This window comes from Papilio machaon, chromosome 16 (genome assembly GCF_912999745.1).
Source record: "Papilio machaon chromosome 16, ilPapMach1.1, whole genome shotgun sequence".
Lineage (NCBI taxonomy): Eukaryota > Metazoa > Arthropoda > Insecta > Lepidoptera > Papilionidae > Papilio > Papilio machaon.
The window spans coordinates 6226238-6240005 of record NC_060001.1 but is presented as its reverse complement, the minus strand read 5'-3'; the positions used below and the strand labels follow the sequence as shown (position 1 = coordinate 6240005).

At 33.8% G+C, this 13768-nt stretch overlaps 5 protein-coding genes across 5 annotated transcripts; 3 read left to right on the top strand and 2 right to left on the bottom strand.

The window, feature by feature from the left end:
- Positions 1 to 157: 157 nt before the first annotated feature.
- LOC106716485 (glutamate receptor ionotropic, kainate glr-3) lies at positions 158 to 3481 on the bottom strand. Its single transcript, XM_045681668.1, has 8 exons — positions 3461 to 3481; positions 2735 to 3375; positions 2135 to 2302; positions 1660 to 1886; positions 1365 to 1576; positions 822 to 1093; positions 318 to 541; positions 158 to 168 (listed from the first exon to the last, which is right to left on the bottom strand). The coding sequence occupies exons 1-8, from the start codon at positions 3479 to 3481 to the stop codon at positions 158 to 160; spliced, it is 1776 nt and encodes a 591-aa protein (XP_045537624.1).
- Positions 3482 to 4089: 608 nt separating this feature from the next.
- On the bottom strand, positions 4090 to 5422 carry LOC106716623 (lanC-like protein 3). Its single transcript, XM_014510174.2, has one exon. It carries the CDS (start codon positions 5387 to 5389, stop codon positions 4091 to 4093), a length of 1299 nt encoding a protein of 432 aa, XP_014365660.2. The 5' UTR covers positions 5390 to 5422; the 3' UTR covers position 4090.
- An 839-nt stretch (positions 5423 to 6261) lies between these two features.
- Positions 6262 to 10937, top strand: LOC106716486 (leucine-rich repeat-containing protein 49). Its single transcript, XM_014510003.2, has 12 exons — positions 6262 to 6388; positions 6471 to 6649; positions 6726 to 6857; positions 7141 to 7350; positions 7522 to 7800; positions 7883 to 8036; positions 8272 to 8411; positions 8478 to 9412; positions 9653 to 9827; positions 10095 to 10293; positions 10364 to 10588; positions 10737 to 10937. The coding sequence occupies exons 1-12, from the start codon at positions 6362 to 6364 to the stop codon at positions 10935 to 10937; spliced, it is 2856 nt and encodes a 951-aa protein (XP_014365489.2). The 5' UTR covers positions 6262 to 6361.
- Positions 10938 to 11804: 867 nt separating this feature from the next.
- On the top strand, positions 11805 to 12559 carry LOC106716747 (SNAPIN protein homolog). The gene is made up of 3 exons (XM_014510330.2): positions 11805 to 12047; positions 12172 to 12337; positions 12434 to 12559. The coding sequence occupies exons 1-3, from the start codon at positions 11899 to 11901 to the stop codon at positions 12557 to 12559; spliced, it is 441 nt and encodes a 146-aa protein (XP_014365816.1). The 5' UTR covers positions 11805 to 11898.
- A 5-nt stretch (positions 12560 to 12564) lies between these two features.
- LOC106716746 (methyltransferase N6AMT1) lies at positions 12565 to 13432 on the top strand. Its single transcript, XM_014510329.2, has one exon. The coding sequence runs from the start codon at positions 12565 to 12567 to the stop codon at positions 13195 to 13197; it is 633 nt and encodes a 210-aa protein (XP_014365815.2). The 3' UTR covers positions 13198 to 13432.
- The last annotated feature ends 336 nt before the right edge of the window (positions 13433 to 13768 follow it).

Below are 13768 nucleotides of genomic sequence, written 5' to 3'. Positions count from 1 at the left end.
ATAAAAAAATGGACACAAGATAAAAAAGTTCCTATGTCCGTCTCCTAGTTCTAAGCTACCTCCCCATCAGTTTTCAGCTAATTTAGTTTGACCGATTATAAATAGTGTAACTAACACCACTTTCTTTTATAGATATAGATTTTTAGAAAGCGCGAAATTAGAAATCACCTGACAAGCGAAATATCATGAATTAAATTTAAAGCTATATATGTTTATCTTTTATTAATTTAAAAAAGTAATTTTCTTCCTTAGAGGACGTTTATGAATTACATTTTTCACTCTATGAACCTTCATATATTTTTTTAAATGTGTTCTACCTCTATTTGGAGTAATACGTTTTATTTTATGCACATAGATTTCCAATAGTAAAATAAGCAATGATATTATATAACCACATACTAAAAATAGTAAGGCCATAGAAAATTCTCGAATATTAACAGCCATTATGGTGCTGTAACGCTGTTTGGCGCATGGCGGCTTGCGACTCTCCCAGATTGATTTTATTCTGATCATCAGACCGGTTTCCAATAGTTTGCTAACACTGTAAAAAGAAGATAGCATTAAAAACGGAAATATATACAACTTAACCAGTTATTTATTAATTAAAGCATATAAAAAACGCATAACAAGTACACTCAAAAGCTGTTCATTTTCTTGTCTCAAGAGCGTAATACTCGCATATTTCCGAAAGATCGATGTACCTACAAAGCGACAATTGCCAAAAACCAAGCTCCTACAACTAATCTAGTGTTACACTTACAAAGGTAAGAGTTTTCTAACTCAAAACACCCTGAATGACTCGCTGTTTAAAATATACGCACCCAACAGCAATATACTCTCTATACTGGGACCCTCTAACAGCCACAGCACCTACATACTGAGGCGGAAACAGCTGCACTTCGCCAACCTCACATATCTCTCGCTCAGAGAAGGTCCTCCTCATGACAGAGTACGCTGCAGACGTGTCAACATGGAAAGCAAAGCCGCCATGTTTGACCAGTCCCATACCGTACTCCGCATCGAAGAAGTTATAGTGCTTATCTGTGGCTATTTTAGCTTTATACAAATCTAAGGTTACACGGTCTGTTGTACGCTGAAAAGTATTATAAATTGATAAGGTTAGGTTTTCTATTGTATTTTGGAAAATTATAAGCCATAACCGCGCCAAGTAAAGAGCTATACAAACTTTATGACAGCTCGCAATTTCGAGCGAGACTATGCGCAAAACAGAGTTTTAAAACGCACTAGCCTGCTTTTTTCCATGCTAAGTGGTCCCATTTGACATCCACTTAAGCAGTTATGTTTGAATCTTGCTTTTAATTTGATAGTTTTTGTAAGACTAGTATGGTAACATTTTTACCAACCTTAAAGTAATCTTTGTTGAAGAGCATATCTTCGACACCGGCCTTGAGATCACTCTGCAACAAATCTTTGAGGCTACGTATGTAGGAATACTGCTCGTTGAGCAAGCTCGACAACACGTTCGCGTTATAAAACTGATAGATCATCATTGAGAACATGAATATTACAAATATTATTATTCTCGCAGAAACCGCATTTTTATTCACCGGCATACCTTAATAAATTAATATTAAAACTGATTACTTCTAGTTCTAAGTAAATGTGAATTGAAACTGAATATCGTAAGGTCAAACTTACCTTGTTGACAAACAGCACTACAAACTAACAACCATATTAAACTCAGAGACGAATCTCTTTCATCAAAGAAAACATTCGTCTTTTTAACTTTTAATATCAAGTTCAAAGTTAATCCTGCGATCAAGAGAACTCCCAACATGCAACGCCAAACAACGCCATCTAGCGGCCGAGTGTACACAGAGTAATAACTCGCTTGGTATTTTGGCTGGCGGAATAAAAATGTGTGCCTGGGTAAGGAAAAAAATATAAAATACATAACAGTTCCATATAACATGCATTTAAACAGCTTTAGATATCGGCCCTAAAAGGCCTAATTATCAAAAACAAAATAGTCTTTGTTAATACAGCACGACCGAAGACTAAAAAATTCGCTAGCAATAAGGTATTTTATTTCTAGCCTACAGCAACAACTTAAATAAGCTTGAACATTGGTCTAAATCTCTTAATAAGTCGCACAAATTATGCCACATCATACTTTGTTTTCCACGTAGGGACAACATAGTCGACGACCTCAGCGCGATTTATTTTGAACAAAACCGGCGAACATCCGAACTCTGCCTCCTGACGCTGTAGAGCACCGACAAGACCGTCGAAGCTGCCGTTGTGAGAATAGCCCCAAGAGTTGGTACGCTGTACATCAATACTAAAATTTTACGTTAAAGGAAATCAATTAAAGAAGCTCTGCTATAGTTCCAAGTGAAACCTTACACAAAATCTTGAAAATAGCTAAAATATGACTAAAATTTGGTATAAAGTCTTCGATTAAAATTTTATACGTAACTCTTGCGTACAAAGCTGTACATTAATGTCATTAATGTGTGAACCAATTGACGCAATACAATATTTTGGGTATGTCACTAAACAAAAAATGCGCTGTGCACTTAGAAAAAGTGCGAAGAAAGTATTTTAAGAACGAACACGAGTTACCCCAATACTATAAAATGTTCGCAATAATCACAAAAACAAACTTATTTGATTGCACGTCTACGACCTCATTAAAGATTTTTCGAAAAATAGCACGTCAGTAGATTCGTCCATCCCTGATGATTGTTGTAAAAAAAAAGAATTTATTTACCTGAAATTATACATCTCTTGTAAGTAACGAATGACCGTATAAAATTTTAATTTGTGCAAAGTATCCGTCTTGTCATGTCTCGATTCCTTAAGAAAATGCATATAAGTTTCGTTCTCCAAACGGTCGGTAATAACCGACACACATTTTAATATAGTGCCTTGTAAATTATTACGACTTGGTACTGTCGCTAGTGGTGTCGCTACTAAAGATGAATTCCAAAATCCTAAATTACGCACAACGAAAATACCATTTCGTTTAAAACCTGTATTATAAGCTTCATTTAAATTAAAACCTTTGTTGTTAATATTAATTAATAAAACGTTAGAATCAATTCTAAGATGCAATTTAGATAAAATTTGAGTCGTTGAACTTAAATTATTAGTATAAATGATCCATTTAATTCTTCTATGGTTGGAATTTAAAACATCTTCGAACACATTCGTCCACCTTTTACATGATGCATCCAGTGTTATTCCGATTTTTATTTTTTTTAAATGCAGTCTATATTTACCAAAGGCATCGTCTTTTACAGCCAACATTTTTATGCCAGCATCGTTAAATGCTTTTTGTATTTTAATTTCTTGTGATTTATTATAGCAATGAATAAATACAGCATCCTGTACATAGTTATTTTTAAATACCTGCGCTATTAAAGAAAAATGCGGGAAAATTTTAAGTAACAATTTTAATGCTATGATATTCATTGCGACTTAAACAGACTATTACTTTAAATATCAAACGTGGCATTTTATAGGAGCTGTTGCTGGCATTGATAACAAAAATGGTCAACTGTCATCATATCAGCAATTACTGTCAGCACATATGAATGTTAAAAGACAAATTATGCATTGTTAACTTCGATTAGGGTTATGTTGGCAATATAATTGCCATTTAGATTTTTTATAGGACAAGCTGACCTAAACATTAATAATTCCTTATACTTAATATTTCCTTAAACATTTCTACCAACTATTAAAATTTTTAAACATGTTTTAACTCAAGTTTTTGATTGAAATACTAAAGTATAATCAGATATTACCTAATCAATAAAAAAAATCTTATAATTTCAAATTTATTCAACAAAACAATAAACAAAAATGCACATACATGAATTGTTTACATTAAATTTGTATTATAAATAAAAAATCTAACTTGGTAAACATTTTCTGTTGATTTTTTTATTTTAAAAGAGAACAGTCTTACATAATACATTCTAGAAAATCACACAGATGACACTAAAATGCTAGGAAAATAAACTATCAAGTTTATGGAAGCACTTCAAAAAAAAATTCTGAAATGTACAGTGAACTGTGTTTAATATCAATTAATAATGATTTTAAAATTAAATGGTGATATTTACTGGTTAAAATTAGAAAACACATCTTGAAATGGAAACTCAGCAATTTCGGGTGTCAAAAGATCGGACAAAAAGCACACTGTTCCCGCAATACCCTCATACAAGCTCTCAGGATTATCTGGTAGTCTCGAGTCTCTAATGAATACTTCACTCTTCATGAAGTTTGCAAACATCTTTGCACGGTGTAAATAATTATCATCTCCAGTCAATCTATACAGCAGCAGGAATACATAACCATTGCCAGCTATTCCGTGGCAAATGCCCGGGCCTTTCCGTAACAAACCTTTCTGCCATACAACTTCACCTGCTTTAATACAGGAATCCAAGAACCTTTGGTCATTAAAAACAAGGTAAGCTTTGGCCATCAAGTACACAGTGCCTGGAGCTCCATGACACCAATGTATTAGTTTGTGATCATCTAAAACAAGTTCTTCCATGCAACAAGGCCAGTTACCATCTTTTGTTTGCAAGGAAGCTATATATTCTACAGTAGATTTCACATCTTTCCCAGCAGATGTGTTAAACTGCAAGTACCCTGGTACAGTTAAGAGCATTTGCAAGATAAAGCTCAAGCCATGAGCTGCACCTAAATACTGAGTATTATAATAATGATACATCAGTGGACATCTGCTTTTACTTTTCATAGAGTAATCACGTCCAGATTCTACTATCACATCGCATATGTTGTACATTTCTTCTCTTGTCAAAACCGGTGTTTGTAGCTCCTTATGCATCCATAAAGCCCCAGCAAGATAACCAGCTCTACCCACAAAAAATTCATCACCCCCACATTTCAAAAACTTTGGATTAAGATATTGGTTGTAAAGGGCTTTGTAATTTTTTATAAAGTCAGTATACCGTTCATCCTCTTTTGCTTTAAACACAACTGCCGCTAAAGCAAACGTCCCAGCGTCGCCCAAAAGAAATGACGTCCTTTCTCCGGCGGAGCTGTCCAGAGCCGGTTGTAAATATTCTACGGCTTTCTCGATAAATAAACTTTTGCTGTCTTTTAAAAGCGGATTTTTAAATAAATAATAAAACATATAAGACACCCCAGTCACTCCGACATATAAACCGCCATCAACGTTCCTATTAGATGGTTGCAATCGCGTTGTAATATTTTTAATGTACTCGTTAATTTGTTGCGTGAGATCATCGTGCGAAGGCTCCTTTTCGGCTATACCTTCCTCGACATAAGGGTTTGGAAAGTATCTTACCATAGTTGCACTTGGAGTAAACGAATACAGGAATTTCGATATCTTTTGAAACGAAAATAGTTTTTTTAAACCTTTGTTCATTAATTAAACACAACTCAAATACAAATTTTACGCAAAAGAGATTATTTTTGAAATGAATTATTTAAAACATTTTTTTCAAGATTTCTACTTGAAGGAATTCCAAAGATTTTTTGTTTTGTTTTGTTTGTTAAATTGTGTCTTGATTTTCATTTTCTGTCATTCTGTCATTTCTAGAATTCCGCCAACGCCAACCAGAGTTTTCAACCTCAGATTAAGAATTTTTTTCAACATACTGACATTAAATAAATAGACAGGACAGACACGTGGTGTGTTGTGCCTATTTGATTACCGCCATTTTGGGAATTCGAGAACAGATGGGACAAATTACACATATTAACAACACTTCTCTGCAACAAAATTCTCCTTTTAATTAAATTATTTTATGAATATGGATATTTTATTGCCAGATTATTCCAAAATCTTCGAAATTTTCGAATTAAATTTATTCGCGAATAATGTAAAATAGTACACATATACACATATAATAATTGGTTTTGAGAGTAGTGGGAGTAATTTTCGTTGTAATTCATGTGCATGTGCATTTGTGCAGTTGAAGAATACTCCTCTAAAATATAAGACGAAGCGAAGACAAGCCACTTTTATGTCTTAACCTAAAACGGAACGTATTGTAAAAGGCGCATATTTTTGAAATTTTAATTAATTGAAATCATTGATTAAATTTATATTTAAGGATAGACTCAATTTAACAAAAATTCTAATTAAAATGATATTTTGTTATTAAAATGTGTTTATGGAGATATTGTAGATACAGAAAAATATTTTATAGCTACAACTCGAAATAGAGTGACTATGTTAGAGTTGCTTAGCAACTATATCTAAAAAGTGTCTAGAACAGATGCGATGGACCAAAACTGCCTTTTGGACGAATTTAAATCAATAAAAAGAACGATTTTCCTAATGGGGCCAATTTATTGATACATTTATAGACAGTTTTAGTTGTTACTTTAACTAATGCCTATCACATTTAGCCGCGGAAATGTAAACAAGAACTCACCAAAGATTATTTTGGTATTGTACATGATGTGCATGATATGGAATCACGCTTTTTGTGTGTTTTCAGGTAAGAAAGTTAGCATTTCGCTCTAGAGGAAGATCGGTACAATCACTAGATATTGGCGGACCGCGAGTGGATACACCGCAAAGTGGTGATGATCGTTTATTTCTACAAATTAAACCTGCATTAGCAGACCCTAGGGCTGCCCATCCTGCAATACAACGATCTAGTACAATATTAACAGGGTGAGAAATATTGTTTTTGTGCTATTTAGAGTAAATAATAATTTAATCGGTACATTTTTTTACATGTACATTGCAGCAATGATTACAGTAATAAAGGAGATGGCAAAGACGATGTACTTAATTTGCAAGCTGTGGGCGAGGGTAAGGTGCAACTTTCTAGAACTCCACAGGAAAAAGACCGTTTACCTGATAGAATAAGTCTAGACAGGTATATAACAACGTTGTATTTTGTTTGTCACCTCATTTAGTCAAAACAACAACAATTGAAAAATGTATTCAAATGTGTAAAATTGAAAACAACCACAACAAAAATGAATTAACATTTATTTCTATTGAGTTGCCTTTTGATGCTACCGATGTCGCTGGTCAATGCTTTTCTCAGCCAACTTTTCGTCATTTACGATTGATGAATAAATTGATTAGTGCCAGTAACATGGAAAAGATGAAAAATATTATGATTTGAATTATATTTTGTTTTGGATCTGTTTCAGACGTGGCTTATCTTCAATACCCAACATAGTGGGAGAGCCAACACTACGTCTATTGTCATTACAACATAATTTAATCAACAGTTTATCAGGTCTTGTGCCGTTAGAGCTCGGCAAACTTGTGTTCCTTGACGTATATGACAATCAAATTGATAAAATAACTTCTCTAGAAAAGTTATTTAGCTTACGAGTTTTATTGATGGGGAAGAACAGGTAAATTTATCATACTACTATTTGAAAAAAAAAATAGTTATTTTAAAACAAAATTGTTGAATATTCCTTATTATTTACTTCTTACTTTCTCCTCTTCGTTACTTTGCCTACAAATAGGTACAGTTGGCAGCGATTTTCCGTTACGTTTAAAATAAGGTTTTATTTAAACAGGATAAAAAGAATAGAAGGCTTGTCAAATCTAGTCAAATTAGAAGTCCTAGATTTACATGGAAACAGGATCACTAAAGTTAGTGGACTATCTAACTTGAATGAGTTAAAAGTTCTCAATTTGGCTGGGAATCAAATAAAATGCGTTGGACAGATCGATCTTCAAGGGCTCGTGTCATTAAGAGAACTCAATTTAAAACGGAACAAATTAAGAAAATTGCTCGGTTTTCAAAAAGTTCCACAGTTACAGAAGTTATTTCTCAGTAACAACGATTTACTGAGGTAAAAATGAAAAAAGAACTCTGCATAGTTTGAGCAAAATTATATTGGTCTGCAGTAAAACTTAAAATTATTGATGTTTCAGTGTTGAGGATGTATCTTCACTAGCCGAAGCCATGTCTCTCGTTGAAGTTACCTTGGATGGTAATCCAGTTGCATTAGGCGGTGATTGTACTCCATTTCTAGTATCATATTTACCTAATTTAGTAACTTTATCAAGCATGCATGTAACGGACCAGGTAAGATCATTTTAACAATATATATGTATACCACAAATATTACTTGTACTCGTACACGAAGTAAAAAATACTTCAACTACAGATAGTCTTTTGTATGTAATTTTTGAAAATTACAAAAAGGTGCATCTAATAGTATCCACAATTCCGCACTGAAGGTTTTAGGCGCATATAAGATCGGACGATCTAAATATTAAGAAGTTTTTGTTTGTCTCAGTTATACTTTTGTTGTCTTTAGGTTCGAGCTGCAGCAATGGCCTGGAGAAACAATAAAGAAGCAGCTCATGCCGCGTATTGTGCTCTAGGTGGGTCAGCTCAACAGGCAGCTCGTCGGGATCAAATCATTCACAACGCTCGTACCAATTGGGAATTACTCAGGTGTGTAATAAATCATATACAATTCAATTATTCCAAGAAGTAATCTAAAATATTTAATGTTTACAGATCTGAAAATAAATGCTTTAATGCAGTAGCATCATTAGAAAAAAATATAGAAAAAGAATATGTCTTGGAGCAGTCATCAATAACAATTACGCAGAACGATAGTACACAAACAATGGATGCAACATTAGCAGAGACTGCAGTTAATTTGCATCAAGAAACTGAAGATTCTGATTGTAAAAATAATATAAGTGATGCTAGTATGAGAAACGTTAAAGATGGGAATATTAAAAAGACACAAGTAAGAAAATTTCAAAGAAGCTCCACTGCTCGTAAGGTTTCAGAAAAAAGGGTTAATTTTTCAGATCGAAGCGCTTCCCAAGATACTGATGTCTCACATTCTACGTCTACAAGTAGTGATGTAAAGTTTCCGCCCATATTATTGCCAATTATATCTTCTTTAGAAAATGTGAAACTATCTGATGGTACAGAATCAATATTAAAAAGATGGGGTAGCGTTGATCCTATCATAGATTCATCATTCAGTTCCTTCCCTTCTTCAAGCAGTGACAGTGAAGATGAAACTAATAAGAAACCATTAAAAAGAATGCCAACAGTCTTAAGAAATAGACAAAACTTCAGTTCATCTCGTTCCAAGTCTGTTTGTGATCCCGAAAGTCGAAAAGTTAAAGCTAAAAATCAGGATCAAGTTGAAAACACGAGTAATATATCTTGTAGTACAAATACGGGGTCAGTAAATACATCATCGACATCGGGAAGTGACCAAAACCAAAGGACATTAAGACGAGACGGTTCACTAAATAGCAGAATGAATAATAGGAACGTGAGAAGTGCAACGATATCAAGACGAAGTGAGAGAGCATCTTCGGGCCATAGAGCTTCCACGGCTAGAGCCAAATCCGGAAAGAGCTTGGCCAGTCTGAAATCATCGGAACCCGTACCAAAATCTGTGCCACCATCTAAAGACAGGGAACAAGGTAATATTAGGCAGTAATAGAAATAAATTAGATATCCCAGATTCAACACAGAGTAGACTGATTTACGTCTTCTCTGATGAATTTACAAGCCATGATCTTAAGCTAGAGAAATTGTCCTACTTCAACATACAACTACGTATTGTGCTAAATACAGTATGAGTATGTTCCTCATCATGTCATCATTTCAATCTTATAGGCGACCTGCATACCATTTTATCTCTCAATGAAGATTCATTCTAGGAGTGGATTACCTGGTAGAAGTAAGCGAGGGTACAGTGAGCGCGTGGGGCGCAGGCGCAGTCCGGCGCCTGGCCCGCGACTGGGACTGGGAGCGCGCGCGCGCCGTCACCAGAGCCGCTTTCCACTACGTGCACTTCAATGCTGTTGCTCAGTCCTTATCCGAACTGAAAACCAGGTAACATCTCAGTAACTTGATTGTTCAGTGTGCAAACATGTTTATGTCCACTTCTGACAGGGATGTATGTACGTACATACGTGGAGGATAAAACTTCGTCAGTTGCTATAGACTCAATATCATTCGCGGGTAAGTAAGGCGAAACTCGAACATATACCTGTTAAATCTCATAATTTTGTATGGGTAGTATATGGTTCTTAATCTGTTTCATAGAATATTAATTAGTTTTGTTTCGAATACTTTTTATTTTTGTAACTTTTTACTCAGGTTTCCAAATATAACGCACATATCAGTCCGTGCTACTGGTCTACAATACCTCGGGCAGTTACACGCTTTGGCTGAATTGCGTGGAATAACAGGTCTGACGATAATGCCGGAAGGTAATCCGATATGCTCTAAATATTGGCGGGAATATTCCATTTATAGACTTGCTCATTGGGGTCTGAAGGAAATTAATGATGAAAAGGTAATTTAAAACATTTTTGTATACTTTTCTTTACCCCTAGTATGAGTCCAAAGTATTCTTCCTTTGACAGGTGACAGACGAAGAACTTAAATCTGCAAATAGAACATATCAAGGTCTGAGTGATATAGTATTGCGTGCCATCCCTGACGCTCCGCTGCAGCCCTTGTTGTCGCGACTTGGACGTAACAGCAACAGCACTAGCAGCGCTAAAGCCTGGCTCAGAGCCGCTGATCCCGCACTCAGAGATGTCATAGCTAAAGAAGCATTACAGTTTAAAAAGGGTCAAGTATCTCAGGTAAAATAAGTTTTAACTTATTTAATACACTACCATAAGGTGGACTAAACATAAACTATTTAGTTGGAGGACTACCCATACTCTATTGGAGAGCCATTCCGGTATCTTAACTGATATAAAATGATTTATATGTTGGTGATATTTATAGGAAGATATGAGCTGGCGCGTACGTGGACGTGGTCAATTATCGCACACTATAGAGGTCGCTTGCGGCGCCGCCCAGCGCCTGCGCACTCTCGAACTCCAGTGGCCAACGATTTTCGTAGAAATGATCGAAGACATTCTCCATGACTTTGTCGACATGGATAATCACGTTAAGGAGCAAATGCGAACACTTTCAGATTCATAGCGATCTCAATTTTTTTCATGTACACTTGTATTGATAGATGTTATATAGTGATAGTGTTTGTTACAGTTTTATTGTAGCTATATAATTATTCATTATGACAAATTATAAATATATTTATAGGTAATTCTTTTTTATAACTATATGTTAGATAGACTTGTTAATTTTTCATAAAGAAGAAAATAATACATCCTTTGTTGTAAGGAATTTTACCAATAGTTCAAAATGAATAGATTCTATGCCGTTTTAAAATAATATCATGTAAATTCGATGTAAGGTGGATGATAATCAGTTTAATTTCAAATCGAACTTGAATGGGAATTTGAGGACTGATAAAATCCTAACATTGCTCAATAAAATTACTCATAGCTAAAACAAAACAGTAGTTATAATAAATGTTAATTAGAACATTAGAATTAGAATCATAAAACTTTATATATTACAGATTTAAAAATCTATTCTTTCTTTTGTAAATGAGTAGAAATAAAAAAAAAATATTTGTTAATTTGGTTTTCTTAATGAACCCTAAACGAATATTTAATTTCATAGCAGATATACTATTATTGAAACAAATTCTCTGTCTTCTTTTAATAAAAGGATGAGAATATTGTATTGATACAATTGTGTAGACAATAGAAACCCACTTTTAACTTTTCGTATTTTATTAGATTGTTTCTAATAAAATTCAAAAAGCTTTAACCAAAAGTAGAATAAGTTTCGTAAGCAACTAAGTTTGTTGAGTGCTTGTTTCATAAGAAAAACTATAATACCGTTTTCTAATTGGATTTATGGGCAGAGTTGCGAAATACACAGCACTATAACGTCAATAGTATAACAACTGACAGTGACATACCTTAATATCTGACGTTGACATATTCTTAAAAAACTCAAAAACACGTAAGAGAAAAGCGAAAGAAGAACTTAAGGCTTCTAACTATGCATTCATTCTAAAGTTTAAAAAGACATGGACGATACAGAAAGCACAACAACGTCAGCGGATGAAAACACCGGCAACCTCTGCGATAACCCGACAAGAGATACGCTTGCAGAGGGCTTGTTAGGGCTTCTTAAACCGACTGTTGATCAACTTGATGATAGAGTGCGGGCTACGAGGTAGGTAAAAATTTATTTTTATAATTTATACAAAATCCTTAGTGTCTTTGTATCTCTAAATAATTTTAAAATGAGACTACTGCTAATGCTAAAAATTGTAACTTAATTATTTAACTTATTGTAGAATATCCCAGTTGGAATTAAAGCAGCAAATAGATTCACTGAATGAAGAATTGTTAAAAGTTCGAGAATCACTAAACAATCATCCAGACTTGGACCCTTATGTGAAGAAATTAATTACATGCAAACATAAAGTTACTGTTGTTCTGAACATTCTACAAGCCTCTCAGGTAAGTTTAAAAATAATTTAACCACCTTTAGAACTATGTATGGGTTTTACTGTAAAATATTAAATTTTTTTTAATTAACTTTCATTTGACTTTCAGGATAGATTAAATCAAATTAGGCGAATGGTAGAAAAAGATAAGCCTAAAGTAAAAGTAATATCAGAACCTTTACCAGAACCTGAGCAAGGTACCAGTGGTGTTTCAGACAAAGGAAGCATAAACTAGACATTATGGAAACACCAAAACAAAACCACATTGACAAGAATGACTTTGATCATGTTTACGAACCAGCAGAAGACAGCTATCTACTTATTGATGCATTGGAAAAGGACTTGCAATATTTAAAAAGCAAGAATCCAACATTTTGCTTAGAAGTCGGGTCAGGCAGTGGTATAATAATAACAGCTTTCGGAATGGCATTTCCGAAGGCAGTATGTTTCAGCACAGACATAAATTTCAAAGCTTGCTCCATGTCCAAAAGTACGGCATTTCAAAACAATGTTATGTTGGAAACTGTCAATATGGATCTAGGAAGTTGTTTTATTGAAAACAAATTTGATGTTATACTTTTTAATCCACCATATGTTGTAACAGATTCTAATGAGTGTGGAAGTTTTGATATAACTGCAAGTTGGGCTGGAGGGGTAAAAGGTCGTGAAGTAACGGACCGAATGCTTGAATTAATACCAAAGATACTTACTGTTGATGGCACCTTCTACCTCTTGTTAATTGAAGACAACATTCCAAGTGAAGTTATTTCTATTATGGCTGAGAATGGTTTTAGTTCAGATGTTGTTATAAAAAGAAGAGTGAGAAATGAATTTCAGTTAGTTGTAAAGTTTTTTCAAGATAAAAGTAACTGAACCTAAAATCCTGAATCCTAAAAAGTCTAAAAAACCAAAATATCAGTGAAATTTTTTTTTTTAATTTTTAAGCGAACACTATCAAAGTTTCCTTACAATCTGCACAGTGATTTTAGGACATCTATAGACATACAGACATGGTTTTTTTTATTTATATGCATGAAAATACTTAACAATTGTATATCAAAGCAATCTGGACCTTTAAGACGGTAAAATTATGAGATAAATCATGTAGTAATCATAACTCCATTCTATTACATATAAAAAAAAAAACATCTGATTTATTTTACAAGTCAAGCTCTTTGTCAATAAATTAATCAAGGCAAGTAAATCTTTTCTTCAATGCAAAAACTTTGTAGATCAATTAATTTCTTTATTTACATTTATGTTACTTTTCTCTAAGTTAGATATATTAACTTTATCATATCATTTATGTGGAAAACATTTTTATGTGTTTGGCAGTGCATCATTACAAGTATAGTTTTTGTTTTAACTTAGTCTTACTAGAAATTATTTAATTTTTAAGGGAAAATATGTCCATACAAAGATTCTGTCAATTGTTAAAAAAAAA